At 43.2% G+C, this 18,048-nt stretch overlaps 1 protein-coding gene across 1 annotated transcript in view; it reads left to right on the top strand.

Moving 5' to 3' along the window:
* The window catches only part of TNFRSF11A (TNF receptor superfamily member 11a), a 36,622-nt gene extending 19,062 nt beyond the window's left edge, over positions 1-17,560 (top strand). Inside the window, exons 3-10 of the mRNA XM_063130262.1 lie at positions 812-937; positions 1,703-1,846; positions 3,750-3,843; positions 6,842-6,933; positions 7,935-8,036; positions 11,118-11,170; positions 12,166-12,988; positions 17,050-17,560. Of these exons, the coding sequence (XP_062986332.1) occupies positions 812-937; positions 1,703-1,846; positions 3,750-3,843; positions 6,842-6,933; positions 7,935-8,036; positions 11,118-11,170; positions 12,166-12,988; positions 17,050-17,456 (1,841 nt within the window). The 3' untranslated portion in view covers positions 17,457-17,560. The remainder of the gene's footprint in view (positions 1-811; positions 938-1,702; positions 1,847-3,749; positions 3,844-6,841; positions 6,934-7,934; positions 8,037-11,117; positions 11,171-12,165; positions 12,989-17,049) is intronic.
* Positions 17,561-18,048: the final 488 nt, after the last annotated feature.

The following is an 18,048-nucleotide window of genomic DNA, read 5'->3' on the forward strand; positions in this document are numbered from 1 at the left end:
GGAACTAGTATTAGAATCCGAAAATCCAGTAAGCTCCAGTGGTGGCCTGACAATGATTTTCTGCTATTGAATCTGAAAGTTCCACTCAGGATTGGCCATTTTATACAAAGTGCTGATCCTGGCCAACTAGGGGACTGTCTTCATGGTGCTGAGTTGGCGCCGCTCTGCCACCAAACCCTGCAGTATCACTGCTGCAGGGTGGCAGCAAGTTATTTACATGAAGGGAGGCAGCGTGGGCTTTCTGGTGACCATTAGGCTTGAGGGGCCCGCCTTCTCCTCCTCCCGCAGCTTCTGGTGACCAATGAGAGGTCACCTTCTGTCTGGGAACACCACCCCCACCCCCGGCACAGCGCCTGAGTGAGGACAGATGACAGAAGAGCCACACTGACCTCACTCGGCCAGGAAAAGTCAGGGTAAGTCGCCAACTTCTTTGCTGCAGGTCTTTGGGTCATATGACTGACACAGTGCAGATTCAGAGTCACCCCAGGTCAAAGATGGTGTTAAGACATCCTCCAGGTTCTACTGGGTGGCTCTTGGGCTAGATCTACACTAGTGCTTTGGATATAGTGTCACCATGATGGGATCGTATCATTATGACCCAAGGTATAGATCTGTCCTAAATCTCAGCCCCACCCATGGGAGCAATATCCTTGAAATAAAAATTTAACAAACACACTTCAGTATTTTGATGCATGATACCTTACTCAAGAAGATGAAAATAATTCTGATACTACAGTTGAGCCTGTGTTAAATGTTAGCTTCTTAACTTTGCAGAATGTGGGATATAACCAGTCTTTTATCCTGTCCTCAGGAAAGTACATGTCTGCAAAATGCACTACAACTTCAGAGACTATATGCAAGCCCTGTGGCCCAAATGAATATTTGGACGTCTGGAATGAAGATGAAAAGTGCTTGCTTCATAAAATCTGTGATCACGGTAAGGGCAGTGCATGAAGGTGTGATCATATTGGTAGGAATAGGTCCACCTTGTTTTAATTTTATATAGATAGTAGGCAAGATCTACCTTGGTTAATTTTTATAAAGTGCTTAACTATGTTGGCACTTGAAAACCTATCCATTTGTTTGGGAGCTGGCTTTTGGAAGGGTGGAGGGAGATTTGGATTGGGAGGAAGGGGGATATGAGCTGCAGGGAAAGAGGAGGGGAACGTAAGAGGAGAAAAGGCCATGTCCCCCTAAATGCAACCCTTTATCCTGCCTGTGAAATTTCATGGGCAGTCATTACAATCTTACAGCAAGTTGAGCAACGGCATACACAGCTCTGACATGGGCTTTTGAAGGTGCGACCTCGTACAACAAACCACAAACAGTGTTCATTCCACTAAGCTCTCAGGACCATCCCTTCTGCTATTTTTCCCTCACACCTGTTTGCTAGGTACCTATATTTTTCTCCATGGTTCTTTTGGTAGGCAGCTTGATGTTTTTTTTCTGTTCTTTACCCATAAACTCAATTGGAGTTGTCCCAGTTGTGTCAATAGGAATCACAACAAGAGTGTGATTCACCATCCATCACAAGTCAGGGACTCTCTGCACACTATCGAGGCAGCAACACTGCATTGAGCAAGAAGGAGTCTCATTCTGGCGTCCCTATGGTGCGAATGTGTTTTAACTCGGCATTGGTGCTCAAATGGGAGTTGTGAAGGCATGACTTCCATCTTACTTTCCCTTTTTGTTGCATTTGAAGGAAAAGCTTTAATAGAAGTGAATCCAGGAAACAGCACATTCCAACGACAGTGTGCCTGCACTGCTGGCTACCACTGGAGTGAAGACTGTGACTGCTGTCGGCGAAACACAAAATGCCCCCTGGGTTCTGGAGTGAAACATCCTAGTAAGATTTAATTTAACATCTTTAGGAATATTTGTAAGTGGTTCATTTGTGTCCAAGGTTTCCTACAATTCTTTTACAGAAGTCAGTGACTTGTTTCACATGCTTACTGAACCAGCAATGCTCTTGGTATGGTGAATGCTCTTCTCTGGAGAGCCAGTATGGTATAGTGGTTAGAGTGTTGGACTGGGACTCAGGAGATCTGGGTTCTACTCCCCACTTGGCCATGAAGCTCACTGGGGCCCTTTCTACACCTAAGGATTATCCCAGGAAAATAGAGGGATTGTCCCTGCCTGTGTGTCATTTGCATGCACAGGGATGATCCCAGGGGAAAAAGGCAGGTGTAGAAACGGCCTGGTTGACTTTGGGCCAATCAATGACTCTCAGTCTAACCCTCACAGGGTTATTGTGAGGATAACTTGTGGAGGAGGAGAGCCATGCAATCCGCCTTAGGTTCCTTGCAAGAGGGGAAAAAGTGGGATATAAATGTAATAATAGATTAATAAATCTTCACCACATGCATTTTTGACACGGGGGTGGCATAAATCAAGTCTCCATATGAAGCATCTGCCTTACACTTTATACTGGGTTGAAGATGTGTGTGTGTGTGTGCGCGTGCACACTCACGTGCATATAAGGAAGATCACCAGACCAAGCCTGTTGCCCCTAGCATAGACATGACTACAAAATGTTCATGAATTTCATTCTGAGCTTAAGGCTGATACCCATTTCTCTTCACAGTAGGAAATGATGATGAAATAGCCATGCCGCAGAAAATCTGTTTGTCCAGTTGTTTTTTAATAGCTTGATGTATACACTCCTATGATGTATCAACCCATGCTCAGCTAGCTGAATGCAGCCTAACCCACAATCTAAAGATGTTTTGAACGATTCACAAAGTTGTCACATAGAGACTCACCATGAGGTAGCTGCCCTGAGATCCTTGTGATACAGGACAGGATACAAATTTCTTAATAAATAAAATAAAATAAAAATTAATGTCCTTGTGGGGAATGGGCTTCATGTGACTTCATTATAATGCTTGAAAATTATACTACATCTTTAGCTCAGTGGTTTTCAAATGTTCTGCTGAAGAGCACCGTTCTAGTTCTTTGCAGCCTACCATCATATTTTCTCATCTTGCAACCACTGTGGAAGGGTGCATAAAAGACTTCCAAATGAAAACTCAGCAGCTGCATTGGTCCCTCATGGGAGCATGACCCCATGAAGAAGCATGCACATAAATGCCAGAGGCCCTTGTCAATGACCTGAAGTTTTTTTGCTGTTTCTACTGCAGCTCCATGTGCTACAGAAAGGTACAGGCTCCTTTTCAGTTTAAATGTAAAACTGCAAAGTTCATCTGCTCTTTCAGCAGGAGGAAGGGAATCCCCAACTCTTCAGCCAACTTTCATTGTTGGCTTGAACTAAAAGTCTACTGGTGGTCCCTGGACCATTGTTTAGAAATTACTGAAATAGATGATGCAGGATGGGTGGGATTCCTGGAGGTGTGGCAGGGAGGGGGGGGAAATGGTAAAAAAAAAGGGGGGGGGAACAGTTTTGCAAGCTTCAATATAACTGGCACTTGCCTGTAGGCAGAAAAGTATAATAAGATTTTGGTTAGTGATGCAACTTGTCTTCATATATGAAAACTTTCCTTTTTTCTAAAGCTTCTAGAACTTGATTTTGATCTTACTTTTATGCTGTTAGTTTTACTCTACCCTGTGCCTGTTTGGTGCATTCTCTTCTCCTTCTTATTATGATTCTATTAGAATGTAAGCCTATGCGGCAGGGTTTTGCTATTTTATTGTTTTACTCTGTACAGTACCATGTACACTGATGGTGCTATATAAATAAATAATAAAAAGTGAAGCTCTGCTCAGTGCTTTCGTTTGTCATGTTTCCACAGCACAACAAAATAAGGATACAGTGTGCATACAGTGTCCCACAGGATACTTCTCTAATGTCACATCTGCGACTGATGCATGCAAAACTTGGACTAAGTAAGTGCCATGAACCTCTAGTGGTAAAATAATAAACAGACTCAGGAAACCTCACTATATATATTTTCTGTTTGGTTTTTACCATTAAGGAAAACGTAACAACGTTTGGTCTTTGAAAGGTAGAATCCAGAAGCCCTAATTTGCATTATCATATATATGTATTTCATGCAAATGTATGCAAATTTTAAATTGCCCTCTTTGAACATCATTTTGTAATAAAAGAAACTGATATTTTCCACCAACAGCACTTGATCATCCATTTTTTTATCCCACACTCAGGCTTGCAATGGGGAGGAAGAAAGTTGGGAGAGCAGTGGGATTGAGAGGAGGGGATATTTCTCGCCTTTTCAGTGGTGGCCCTCCAATTATGGAATGATCTCCACGAAGAGGCTCGCCTGGCACCAACATTGTTATATTTTCGGCGCCAGGTCAAGACCTTTCTCTTCTCCCAGGCAGTTAACAGCATTTAACAACATATGCTAAGTTGTTTTTTATGGCCCGCAGAACTGTTGTTGTTTAAAACAGATACTGTTTTTATATTTTTTTGATGGTTTTAAATTTTGTATATATTTTTTTAATGTCCACTGTTTTTGACTTTTGTAAACCGCCCAGAGAGCGTCGGCTATGGGTCAGTATATAAAATGTAATAAATATTGACCTTCCATTGGTACCCACCTCTGTTAGAATTGTTTTAGTTAGTAAGCAGAAAAGGTTAATCCCTTTGATCATTGAATTATGGGAAGACCATTTAGCATCCATAAGGGCAGTAAGTGGCCTAAAGATAATGTGGTTACTCACTGGCCTTCCTTCTTCTCACATCAGTTCATTGGTTTCTGTTCACCACTCTGCTGCTAAGATCATCTTCTTGGCTCGCCGCTCTGACCATGTTACTCCACTTCTGAAATCTCTTCATTGGCTTCCAATTCACTTCAGAATCCAATATAAACTTCTCCTGTTGACCTACAAAGCTTTTCACTGTCTAGCTCCTTCCTATCTTTCCTCTCTCATCTCACACTATTGCCCCACTCGTGCTCTTCACTCCTCTGATGCCATGTTTCTCACCTGCCCAAGGGTCTCTACTTCCCTTGCTCGGCTTCGTCCATTTTCTTTGGCTGCCCCTTACGCCTGGAACGCTCTTCCAGAACATTTGAGAACTACAAGTTCAATCGCAGCTTTTAAAGCTCAGCTAAAAACTTTTATTTTTCCTAAAGCTTTTAAAACTTGATTTTGCTCTGACTTTTATACTGCCTGTTTGGTGCATTCTCTTCCCCTCCTTATTGTTTTATTATGATTTTATTAGAATGTAAGCCTATGCAGCAGGGTCTTGCTATTTATTGTTTTACTCTGTACAGCACCATGTACATTGATGGTGCTATATAAATAAATAAATAAATAAATAAATAATAATAATAATAATAATAATAATAATAATAATACTCTCTTCAATAAATCCTGCACTCTGCTAAAGAACTCAGGATAGGGGTGGATGTGGTATGGGCATACCCATTGTATACACCCAAACAACCCTGTAATGGAGAGGGGGCCATGCCGACAGAGTGGCCTGTCAAATACAACCCAACAAGCCTTGTGGTTGAGATTTCCCTGGTCCCATTTCTCATAACCTGGCATATGAGAGCGGTGGGGCCTGACAAGCTAGGAATAAATGTTTACGACTTTGTTTTAGAGCCTTACTAGACATGAGAGCAGCCTTTCCCAACTTGGTGGCCTCCAGATGTGTTGGGCTATAAATCCCAGGACCCTCCAGTTAGCCATGCTGGCTCAGGGGGTGCAGAAAGTTCTAGTCTAACACGTTTGGAGGGCACTAAGCTGTGGAAGGCTGCATTTGAGCTGCTCCTCATCTCTTCCCCCCTTGTGTGTACTATCATGTGTAGATGTGAGATGATGTCATTGTACTGCCCTCCCACTACCACCTCGCACTTTTAGTTGTCAACTGTAGGGACAGGATAACATACTTCATGATGATATCACTTCAGGGGAGCAGCACTGCCCTCTATCTCTCATAACATCTAGTTAAGCCCTCAACTTGGCCATATGTTCATTCTGTATTTCTGTAACCCCCATATGCATATCATATGATTAAATATTTTCTTTCTTTCTTTGACCCTGTTCAGAAGACACACTAAGCCATGGTGGTTAAGCATTTTGAGCTAAACAATGTGGTTTAGTGTGTCATGTGAATCATGACTATGGCCTTAGCTAGACCTACCTGTAAATCCGGGCTAGAGGAGGGGACATCCCGTGATGCGACTATCGCAGGATCTCACCCTTCTTCACACGCGAGGCGCGATGAGCTGTGGAGGAGAGCCGTCGCGCCCGCCTTTTTGTTTTAAGTTTTAAAGGGCCAGTAGCGCTCCAGCGATGGCAGGTAGTTTTTTTAAAAATATATATATATATATATATATATATATATATATATATATATATATATATATATTTCCCCGCTCCCCCCTGGCCGTGATCTCCCCCCGCCCATGACCTCTGATCCCCCCCGCCCGCGATCTCCAATCCCGTCCATCCCTCCTGGCTCTGTTTCCTCCCATGCCCCCTGGCTCTGTATCCCCCCCCCCCATCTCTCCACCCTGCCCTGATGACCGCAGCACTCCTGTGGAGCGCTGCACGCCGTCCACCGCTTTTCCCAGCTACTTGCAAGTAAATGCGGTAGCCAGGAAAAGCGGCGGAACAGGCTACACGTCCGCGGTCTTGGCCCGATTATCCTGGGCCAAGGGAGGGTTACCCCTGCCTGAGCCCGGGATCCCCTGTGTGTCATCTGGATGCACATGGGCCGGCCCGGGCTCGCACCAGGCTACCCCATCATCTAGCAAGGCCCTTAGTGTATCGTGTGAAACATTCCTAACCATGATGGCTACATAACCATGGTTTAAATATGCTCACTAACCATTTGCTGTAAAAGGGCTCATGGCCTAACCATGGCTTAGTGTGTTGTCTGAACAGGCCCTTTCTTTCTTTCCTTCTAAAGCTGCACAGCTCTGGGAACTGAGGAAAACATTCCTGGGAATAAATCGTCTGATGTGGTTTGTAAGAAGCAACTGAAAATGAGTCCACGAGATGGTAAATGTAATGATACACAAGCATTGACTGGACATTATTAACATGTGACAGTTTTTTTAAAAAGTTGTGTAGTTCCATAGGATTTAGCTCAGCCTGGTACCCTCCAGATGTGTTGGATTCCCAGCAGTGGCTATGCTGTCTGGGAATTATGGGAGTTATTGTATAACACATCTGAAAGACGCCAGGTTGAGGAAAGCTTCATTTTTGTTTTACTGGGAGTAGAGTTAGGTAGTTGGATACTTGAGTGCTTACCAAACGTAAAGTTTCTGTCCTCAGAAATGTAAGTTGTGCTCACAGGTGGGAGTGGAGCTGGACCGGAGGCAGGTGGAATCACACACGACACAAACATTGCATAGAAATAGGTGATAACTTTATTGGATACAGGTTCACAGTGGCAAAGCATGGCACACAGGTCAAGGATTCTGTTTCTGACAATCCATGTGCAGTCAAAAAGGATTGGTCCCAGCCTGCCTGTTGGAGAAATGTCAGAAGATGAAAATGCAATCACTGTCAACAGCTTGAGCCATTCCCATGGTTGTCATCCAGCCCTCTGGAGGCATGGCCATGGTGTCCGACCCCAAGGTGTGCTGGCCTGTGGCCTGTAGCCCCAAAATCCCTTAAGGGTTTGTGCTGTTTTCTCAACTTGAAAATTGATAGGCCAAAGTCTTGATCTCAGTTATTTGGGGTTTCATCTTTGAAGTTTAATTAAAACTGGATTTATGCGATTTGTTTTGCATGTAACCTAAACTGTAACTGTAGTATCTGTTTTACTCTGTGTATTCCCCAGTGAAGCTTGTAATATGGCAGCCAATGAAGGACCTTAGGATTTAACAGAGAGGAACAACTACTACTACCAGATGTGTGATTTTTTCCCATACCACTGAAGTTTCTGTTATAAAACAACTGATATCTAAAAGAATAGAACCAATCCAGAAATTATATTATTACTTGATTCTAAGTTACCTTCCAAAATGCTCTGACATGATTTTTTCATTTTCCAGAAACCAACAATTTATTCTATATGCTGATTGTTCCACTCCTTGTGTTGGTCAGCATTGCTGTCTTCACTATACACTATCGCAATAAGAGAAAACCTCTGACAGGTATGTGGCATCCAGTTATGTCTTTTCTTATTATGAAAGCTACATGTTAACTGCACGTGAATTCAAAATGTGGATTTCTTTGTGTATGCGGATCTTCTACTGACTGGGACTCCACACTTGTAAGAAATTGCTGAATCAGGTCTGTTGGCTTCTATGGAACTCACCCATTAAGATGAAATACTGTAGTTTGATTCCACTAACTTCAGTTGAACAAAATAGACTTAAATTCAAGCGGTTTGACTTTACTGGGTTGTGATGAGGGTGAGGCTGTGAGTCAACTTAAAAGCATGTCAGACTGGTTTAAGAGGTTTTGTGGCTAGCCCTCTAAATTTGTACTGCTCTCCAGGAAGACTCCTTTGAATGGACTGGAAAACAATAATAGCTCCTACTGCAAATCAAACTCTTAAAAATATTTTGGTCAGATCATAGTGAAATCTCTGGTCTGGATTCCATCTCTCAACACCTGCCATCTAGTGTCTGAGACTCATCTTCAGATATTTTACCATATTTACTGACAGTGGGGCTCTCTGAAAGATGGGGAATGGGGCGTAGCTCAGTCATAGAGTACATGTTTTGCATACAGAAGGTCCCAGGTTCAATTCCTGGCAGCATCAGGTAGAACTAGGAAAGAATCCTGCCAGAAATCCTGAACCCCCTAAGGAGGTTCGCTTGGCACCTACATTATATGCTTTTAGACGCCAGGTGAAGACCTTTTTATTCTCCCAGCATTTTAACAGTCTATAAATAAATTTTAACTTGGTGTTTTAAATTTGTAATTTTGCATTGCTGCTGTTTTTATCTGGTTGAGCTTTTATGTTGTATTTTATACTATGGTTTTTTACTGTTGTTTTATACTTTGAGTGGTTTTAATTTTTGTGAACCGCCCAGAGAGCTCCGGCTATTGGGCGAGATAGAAATGTAATAAATAAATAAATAAGAGCCACTGCACCAGTAGCTAACAATATTTGCCTAGATGGACCAATGGTGTGACTCAGTATAAGGTAGCTTTCTATATTCCTATGCAGAGTTTAATAATTAGATCAGGACATGTCTTGGGCTGGCCCAAGATATTTTGCTGCCTGAGACGAAGAACGCGGTGGTGCCCTCATTCCATTCCATGTACAAAAGCCAAATGGCCACCTGCCAGTGGACTCTTTCTTCAACAGTGATGATGGGACAATATCCTCCATTGCCCTTGGAAGTAGCCATCTAGTTTAGTGGGCACACAGATCTCTCCTCCAATACCTTGCTGCCACTTTCCATCGTCTGCTGTTTGAGGTGACTGCCTCACCCTGACTAATGGTTGTCGTGTTTCTCAAAAACCTCCTGCCTTCTTGGGAGACAATAACGAGGCCTGCTAAGTAATCCACAAAGCTTTATTCAAGCAATAAACATCTCTTCCCACCTGAATCTCTAGGAACTTTCCCCTAGGCAAAACTATGCAAAGTAAGCGAGACAATTGTCCTTTTAAGAAGAATGGAAAGCCCTTTCCCAAGACGGGTTAACTTCAGAGAGACTAGTTGCGATGCAGCATCTGACGGAACGCCAGCCGGGCTGACTTTCTCTCGCTTTGCTTTAGCAAAGACCTGTTTTAGTCTGCGGCGTACTCTAGGATCAGCTAACCTCTCCATGCTCTCCCCTTCGGAAGAATATTGGCTTCCCACTGACTGTGTATGGTTTGCCCTTGAGGAGATAAGCTCTAGAAAGGATTTACTTCCAGCTGGTGAAGAGCCCGTGAGAGCTTTCTCCCCCACTAGTATAGGCTGGCAAGTTTCTGGCGCCGACTCCTCTACTTCAGAGTCTGATTCTGACTGATTACTTGAAACACCTTCTTCCAACCCAGGGGGAGCAGGGCTAGACATGACAGTGGTAGGGGCAGCCCTGATGGCACCACTTGAGGGATCTCCATAAACAAGTATTTGCTACTGCTGCAGTATTTTTCATATTTTTACTTGGATCCTCAGAAAATGTCTTCAGTTGTACAGGTTTCTCTTATTCCTGCAAAGTGCATAACTCATGGAAACACAATTTCTCTCAATGGAGCCAATGAGATTATTTTAATGGATTTTTTTTGTTCCTTTCAAGTCTTCCCAGTGCTATATATAATTGTTCCTTTGGCAATTCATGTGATTTGTCTTGCAACAGACTAGCCAACCAATCACACGCACACGGCTGGATCATTAATAGGTCAGTCATAGCCTGATGGCACATGAGATGGAACAAAGACCCAGTTGATGTGGAATGTTCTATTTTAGGCGTGGATGGTCCAGACAGACACATCTTCCATTTATACAGCGAGCAAGCAAAATTAAAAATTAAAAAAACTTTCAATGAGTGTTTTAATGCAAGTCTTTGCGTGAAATGTAAACTTTTAGAGAAACGTAGGTTTAAAAATAATCAAATTTCAATCCAACTAAATTTAGGGAATTCGCTACTGTGTCTCCTGCCTGGTAATTTTTTGTGTTTATTGATTCCTGTGAAATGCATTGGCCCCAATTAAGAACACAAATCCACTGAAATCAGTTGCTTTAAGGGCACTTAACTGTGCGATAGATTGGGGTCAGTGGGTTTAAGTGGATGCAAAATCAGATTATGTCTGTTATCCATTAATCAGTTGGGGCTGAAGGACATAGGGTTGAGAGTATTTAGGAGTTATTTATATATCGCCATCAGCAGAATTGGAAATGCCACCCCAAAGTGTTTTTCCACACTTTTCAAGCAACACTTGTCTCAAGAAACCATGTTGTGGGGCCAATGACATAGGGCATGTCTACACCAGCCCTATATCCCGGGATCATCCCAGGATCGTTCCTGTGCATCCAAATGCCACACAGGGGATCCCGGGAGCAGGCAGGGATGATCCCTCCATTTTCCTGGGATAACCCTTAGGTGTAGAAGGGCCATAGTTCTTTACCACCCATCACCTAGCTAGGCAGGAGTCTGATATCCAAATCTTGTGCAAAGAAGCTATGGGGAGCTAGTTCCTGTGTGGCTACTTTGATAGTGAATGAATTGTGATATGTGATTCATTTATAGTGTGCTAAAAGCCTCGTTGATTTCTAACTTTGTTTCTCCCTCCAGAGAATTTACAGTACTGGGCTCATGAAATATGCAAGCAAATAAAAGGGACGAAGGTAAAGTCTAAGGCTGTACATATTCCCACACTGTTTAATGCTTTTCCTAGTCTCTTTCTCTTGATTTTCTTGGCAGCTGGATAACTCCAAGTGGTGAAATAAGGTCATAGATTAGTTGACAGCTATTCAGTAGCTGCCATACCACATAAGGAAGGGCAAGAGGGAACAGTGAGATTGCAAGGAACAAAGAACCACAACGGGTCTCCTGGCATAAAGTCGTGGAGAATCAAATATTTGTTCTGAGTAATGTCTCTGCAGTGTGTTGAAATCCATGGGATTTTATCTTAATAGATTATCATCATCATCATCATCATCATCATCATCATTATTATTTATTACTCTGAATTCTTCATTGGTTTTTCTCAATAATAGTCCAGGCTCCTTTAAAACTGAACAAAGACCTGTGTGATCAGTTCTACATAGGAATTCTTCTCCTTCCCCATGATCACACAGTATCTATTTAAGTTTTTATTTAAATATATTCACTTCTTTTCAGTCATGCTGTACTTACAGTGCTGTTATTTATTTTTAATATGCTGGTTTGTGGACACTTAGAAGCCCTCAAGTAGATTTCTATAGCCATTGGAAGTAGGTGTCTGGAGGGGTTATCTGTTCTGAAAAGTGCATGTGGTGTGTGTATGTATGTTTGCTTAGGGGAATTATAGATGGCTTTAAAAGAGGATTAGACAAATTCATGGAAGACAGATCTATCAATGGCTCTTTGTCATTTGGCTAGATGGAGCCTCCATGTTCAAAGGCAGTATGCTGCTAAATGCCAGTTGCTGGGGTGCAACATCAGAAGAGGCCTGTTGCCTTCATGTTTTGGCTATGGCCTTCCTCAAGGCATCTAACTGGCCACAGTGGGGAGCAGGATGCTGAACCAAGTAGACCTTTGGTGTGATGTTTCTTATGTTTCCAGATCACAGCTCTGGGAAAGTAGTTGATAAAACAGTGCTGTACTTGCTATTTTTTTAATGTGCCTTGTTTCTTTGTAGGACTCCCCTTGTGACACATTTGTAAACGCAAATGTGGGAAGTCCTGCTGGTCTTCGGCTTTTGAATGGGACAGATTTAGTGGGCTTTGATGAATATTCCTTTGCAGAGGACTTACGTTGCCCACATGGGCATATTCTGGCTGGGAAAGCTGGCCCTGATACAGTCTGCTATGGATTGGGAGAGGATTTCCCAACCATGTCTCTCTCAACTGTGTCTGAAGATGACCAATTCAGGCAGATTCCCATGGAAGATGAATATATGGACAGAATGTCCCATGGCCGCCATTATTTACCTTTACTGAGCCAGTCTGAAAGCAAACCTGTGTCACCTTTCTCAGAGCCACTGGAAGTGGGGGAGAATGATAGCTTAAGTCAGTGCTTCACCGGAATGGAAAGTTTGGTGGAACTAACAAACTGCTGTTGCTCAGAACCTTCCTGTGCAACGGACCCCATTCATGCTTCTCCGCACAAATGCCTGCAGAATTCTTGTCATCAGTCCACTTGTAGGAGCATGAGGGATGTTGCCAACCGAGATGGAGGTGCCTCCCTGTTAATTCCTGAGGAGACAAATGTTTGCACTGCCTGTAGAGTGTCTTGTAGAGAATTCCCCATCAAACCTGGCAGTGCCACAGATACTTTCAAAGAAAGTGGACCTTCTATACTGGGCAACTGTGGCTCAGACTCTCCCTCTGTGGATCAGAATGGTTCGGGAAGCAACGCCAGTGCCAGAAGTGACCCATCTGATGGAAATGACGCAAAACCCCAGAATGCAAAGAGAACATCCGAGTCAAACTGCAGCCCTTCAGATTCCCCAGCTGCCTCAGGTAAGCCCCTTACATCCAGGACCCCTGTTATTGGCATGCCATTGTTAGGGATGTGTGTGAAAACATCAAGCATCAATGTTTCCATCTCACTATCTTTGAAATCAGATGCAGAGAGCCAGTGTGGTGTAGTGGCTAAAGTGTCGGACCGGGAGTCAGGAGATCTGGGTTCTAGTCCCCACTCGGCCATGGAAGCTCACTGGGTGACTTTGGGCCAGTCACAGACTCTCAGCCCAACCTACCTCACAGGGTGGTTGTTGTGAGGATAAAATGGAGCGAAGGAGGAGGATTATGTTTGCCGCCTTGGGTTCCTTGGAGGAAAAAAGGTGGGATATAAATGCAATAAATAAATTAAATAAATAAATAACAAAGGATGGCCATCACTGTCATGAGTGACCCTGGGCGTATTGACTAAATTCTGTGGGGAGACATGTGCCAGGCTAGAGAGATATTTAGTCAGATCAAGCAGAGATTATCAGGTTCTTATGCAGGATGGACCCAGGAGAAATCTGGGCATTTTTGTAGGAGAAGTGAGAACCGGAAAGAAAAAATCCAATATGAATAAGTCCATATGTTCAAATCCAGAGTGAAGTGTCAAAATGGTACCTGTCCCCTGCTGCTCAGTGTTTTTTTAAATGTCATACAGAAGTAAAAGGTGGAGGTAAAAAAAAATGGAACCCCTGCTGGGATAAGATGCCTGAAGTTACAGTTTCATTTTGCTTCGTGATAAGACTTGCCCCTGCTTATTAATCTTGCAGTTACTTCGAAGGATCAGACGAATGGGCCAGAAACTTTTTATTTTCTCTGAGATTCTGGAAATGGTCTAGACCCAGCGTGGTCATATGCTGGTGCCAGTGGTTTCTTTCCACCCAGCAAAGAAACCTCCATTTTCTGGCACTCCTCAGTCTGGCTAGCTAGCTGGCCAGCCAAATGTTGTGGTGATGGTAGAGGAATAAAAAGCAAATTCCTTCACCAGCCAAACTCCAATTACAAATGGAGATTTACAACTGAGCAGATGAAAACATTAGTCACAGTTCCTTTTTTATATATATATACAGTATCTTCTTTGCTGTATGTGTCCAAAATAAGAGGACAAATAAGGGTTGACAATTTGCATCAAATTTCCATATGCTAATTCATATGTACAGGTGCAACTTTAGAAATGATTATTATAATTTAAATAGAGATACAGTGCATCTCGCCATAGTGCGAAAGACTGTTTCAAGGTGGTCTGTGTACCTTGTTCAAGTCTGCTGTGCAGGTGCTGTTGATGGGCAACTTCAATGGTTCTTCCTTCTGAAGGTTCTTTATCTTCCTACTGGATAGCTGTTCAAGTAGAAAGCACCTTCAAAATAGAGGAAAGTCCTCTGGCAGTCTTTCAGAGGGAGGACAATCCTCTGTAAAACAGGACACGTCGCCACCTTGTGAAGCCTGGAGACTTCTGCTAGGATTATTATTTTTTTATTTATTTATTTATTTATTTATATAGCACCATCAATGTACATGGTGCTGTACAGATAACACAGTAAATAGCAAGACCCTGCCGCATAGGCTTACAATCTAATAAGTTGTAGTAAACAATAAAGAGGGAAGGAGAATGCAAACAGGCACAGGGAAGTGTAAACAGGCACCGGGTAGGGTGAAGCTAACAGTATAGAGTCAGAACAAATTCAATATTTGAAGGCTATAGGGAAAAGAAAAGTTTTTAGCTGAGTTTTAAAAGCAGTGATTGAGTTTGTAGTTCTCAAGTGTTCTGGAAGGATGTTGCTTTGGAGGCTGCCATGTATGTTTGATACAACTGGAAAAGCTGGGCTAGGTGGGGACGATAGCTCCTATGATTCTCACCTTCTTGGGGTACAGTGTGCATGAAACATGATTCACAAAGGTCTGCAGCCTTCATAATCCCCCCCCCCCCCCCATTCCTCTAGTAAGAAAACAAAGATTGCAGCAGCCTGAGACCTTCTAGGCCCTAGCAAGTGGTGCTGATGCCGTTACTGTGCTTCAATGCTTAGGACACACTGGGCAGTACTTAAACTGCCCTGTGACCTGATCTGAACTTTATTTGGAGCCTCAGACAGCTTTTTTTTGTTATGGATTATTTCTGGATCTGACTTTGGGAAGCTTGCCCCCTCTGCTAATTTGTTTCTGTCACTGTAATTTAAACACGTGGTTGTCTGGCTCAATCCTCTGCCTTTGAAGTGAATAAAATATGGCATAAAAGTTCAGTATTGAACCAAAAAGTCAACTCTTTCCTTGAACTGGCTCAAAGAACTGGTTCTTTCAAGGCAGAGATATGCCATCCATGGGATTATGGATTGGGAAAGGGATAGAGTCCCCTCCTGTCTCTTTGTTGCATCTAATGCAAATAAACATTGTAATAGTGGAGCAGGTACAGTTTCTTGATAAGAGTTTTCTCTGGCACAGGATCATTAGGGCCCAGTGCAGATGTAACACTATCTGAGCCCTTAACAGTAGTTAAGAGATCATGAGTGCCCTGTGGGCTCATGCATTCCTCCTCCACAGTTCCATTTTCCCAGCTGACCAGAATGAGCATGTCTACCCCGATCTTAATGCTGATCTTAGTTAGCTGCAAAGCAGAGCCTATGACAATGGCTAGAACCAGATTTGAAAACTTGAGTTTGAATAAACCCTAGATAGGCTTAAGCTTGGTGCACAAATCATACTAATCATGGTCAGAGCATGGAGCATGCAAGCCAGTTAAGTTACTCCTCATATCCTAACCCAGATGGGTTTACACAGTGTTACATTGGCACTGGATCCATTGCTTGTCCCAGTACAGTTTAAGCTACTCTCTCACTGCCACTTACCAAGGTTGTTACCAAGCTTCCCCGACTTGGTGCCCTTGTAGTGTTGGACTGCAAGTCCCATCAGCAAGCATGAACGTTGGATATGATGGCTGGGGGTGATGGGAGTTGCAGTCTAACACATTTGGAGGGTGCCATGTTGGGGAAGGCTGCTGTTACCATTAATGCGTTAGAGGTGAAACTATATATTTATTTATTTTATATACGATTGTTTTTATACTGTTGTCTTTATGTTTTTGATGGTTTTAAATTTTGTATACTTTTTTAATGTTTACTGTTTTTAACTTTTGTAAACCGCCCAGAGAGCTTCGGCTACGGGGAGGTATATAAATGTAATAAATAAAATAAATAAATAAAAATAAACTATGTTGTTACCATCAGAATTAGCGGCTTTCCAGGAATGCAATATTACCTTATAAAAGTGCATTCAAGCTCAAATTATGTTGGGCTATGGCACCACGAGCCCTGGATCCCCCACATTTGCATTCCTTCCCGCTATCCGCACGGCAAGGAGTGCAAATGCGGGATTTTCTAGAAGGGGCCGCAGCCCCTGTACCCATGCACCCGCGCCAGTGCACCACTGCACATCATGGTACGGGCACTGGGGACCGTCCACGCACCCCCACTTTTAAAAAGAATTTTTCTTTTTTTGACGTTGATGTGCCTCTCTGGCATGGTGTCCTTCTGCCACGCCAAAGAGGTGCAAAAGCGTCCCCCACTGCTTTTTTTTAAAAAAATCTTTTTAAAAAGCTTTTAGGCACATCTCCATTGTGGAGGTGTTCCAACTCGGCTCGCTGGCCTCCACTGTCCAGTCGATGGTGACTAATCAGGGGTCGCCATTGGCTGGGGCATGCTGCCGCCACAGTCCTGAAGCCAGGTGACAGATGGCAGATGCCGTCGTCGCCTCGCTCCAAGTGGGAAAAGATGGAGTAAGTACACAGCTTTTTAAAATAGAAGCTTCAGGGGAATGTCCTGGGGTGGCTCCGTGATGGCGGCTGCATCATATAAATGACCTGCCACCACTGCGGATCCACCCCGGGGCTTTCCTCTCTCCAAGATGTACCCTTGATTTGTGGTACTAAATTCTCCTTTTGCACCTTATCACTTATTTCCTTTGGAGTTTGACCAATTGAGTGCTACCTTCTTATGCTGCTATTTAAGCTCCCCACAGTGCATATTTCATATGATGCATGAATGTTAATTATAAATGTGTGTCTTTCCCTGTCTCTTTCGCGCTAGGAAATGTGACTGGAAACGGAAACTCTACATTCATTTCAAGCGGACAAGTCATGAATTTTAAAGGTGAAATCATTGTTGTGTATGTCAGTCAGAACTCCCAAGAGGGGTCCATGTCCCCTGGATCAAGTGACGACAGCCTGGGGAGCCCAGTGCAAGAGGAAAATCTGAACCGCTGTGAGACATTTGCGGGCAATGCTCAGCAATTTAAGGAAAAATGCGCTGAAATTAATTCCTATCACAGCATGGACCATGAAGGACCGCCAAGTACTGTGGGAGGCTACAAGAGGACTTCTGGGCCTATTGTCCAGGAAGAGACTCAGAACAGGAAACGTCATTATAATGAGGCCTCACAACCTGTCCAAGAGGAGGGTAAGCAAGGGCAATTTCTAAAGCAAGTGTTGCACTGATGGACATGAATGACTGCTTGCTAGTTTCTGGCATTCAGTCAAAAGAACATGATCAATCACTGAATGTGCCCTGGAGAACACCACCTGGATAGCACTAAACAGGGGGGAAAAAATCTTTTTTTGTCGATGTCAAATAGTTGTGACTGACGGAATAGAAGTGGGGCCTTTGCTCTTCTGGGTGCTCCTCTACTATGGAAGTGAACAGGATACTGCTGAAGGTTTTGGTGCTATGTGGAATGTTTCTCACAGTCTTCCAGCAACAACATTTAGGGATTCTAGCACAAGATGCATTGCTGCCATTACAAAATGTCCCAAATGCAGGGGACTAAGTTCCTCAGCATCTTGTACATGCTGCTAAAGACTAGTCCACGAGTTTGCATTTTGCTAGCACAGTAGACTCAGGCCATGTTCAAATGTAACATGAAAACATCAGTTGTGTTTTCTCCCTTGTGGCGAATCCAGCTTTATCACCTTTGCCATGAAAAAGACAAACAAACATACCAGTGATTCAGTTGTTAGTGAGATGCTTTGGGTAAGCTTTCTACCTTTTTTTGCTTTTAATAACTCCACATGTCCATTTATTGATTTAAAT

The sequence above is a fragment of the Elgaria multicarinata genome, chromosome 7 (genome assembly GCF_023053635.1).
Source record: "Elgaria multicarinata webbii isolate HBS135686 ecotype San Diego chromosome 7, rElgMul1.1.pri, whole genome shotgun sequence".
Classification (NCBI taxonomy): Eukaryota; Metazoa; Chordata; class Lepidosauria; order Squamata; family Anguidae; genus Elgaria; species Elgaria multicarinata.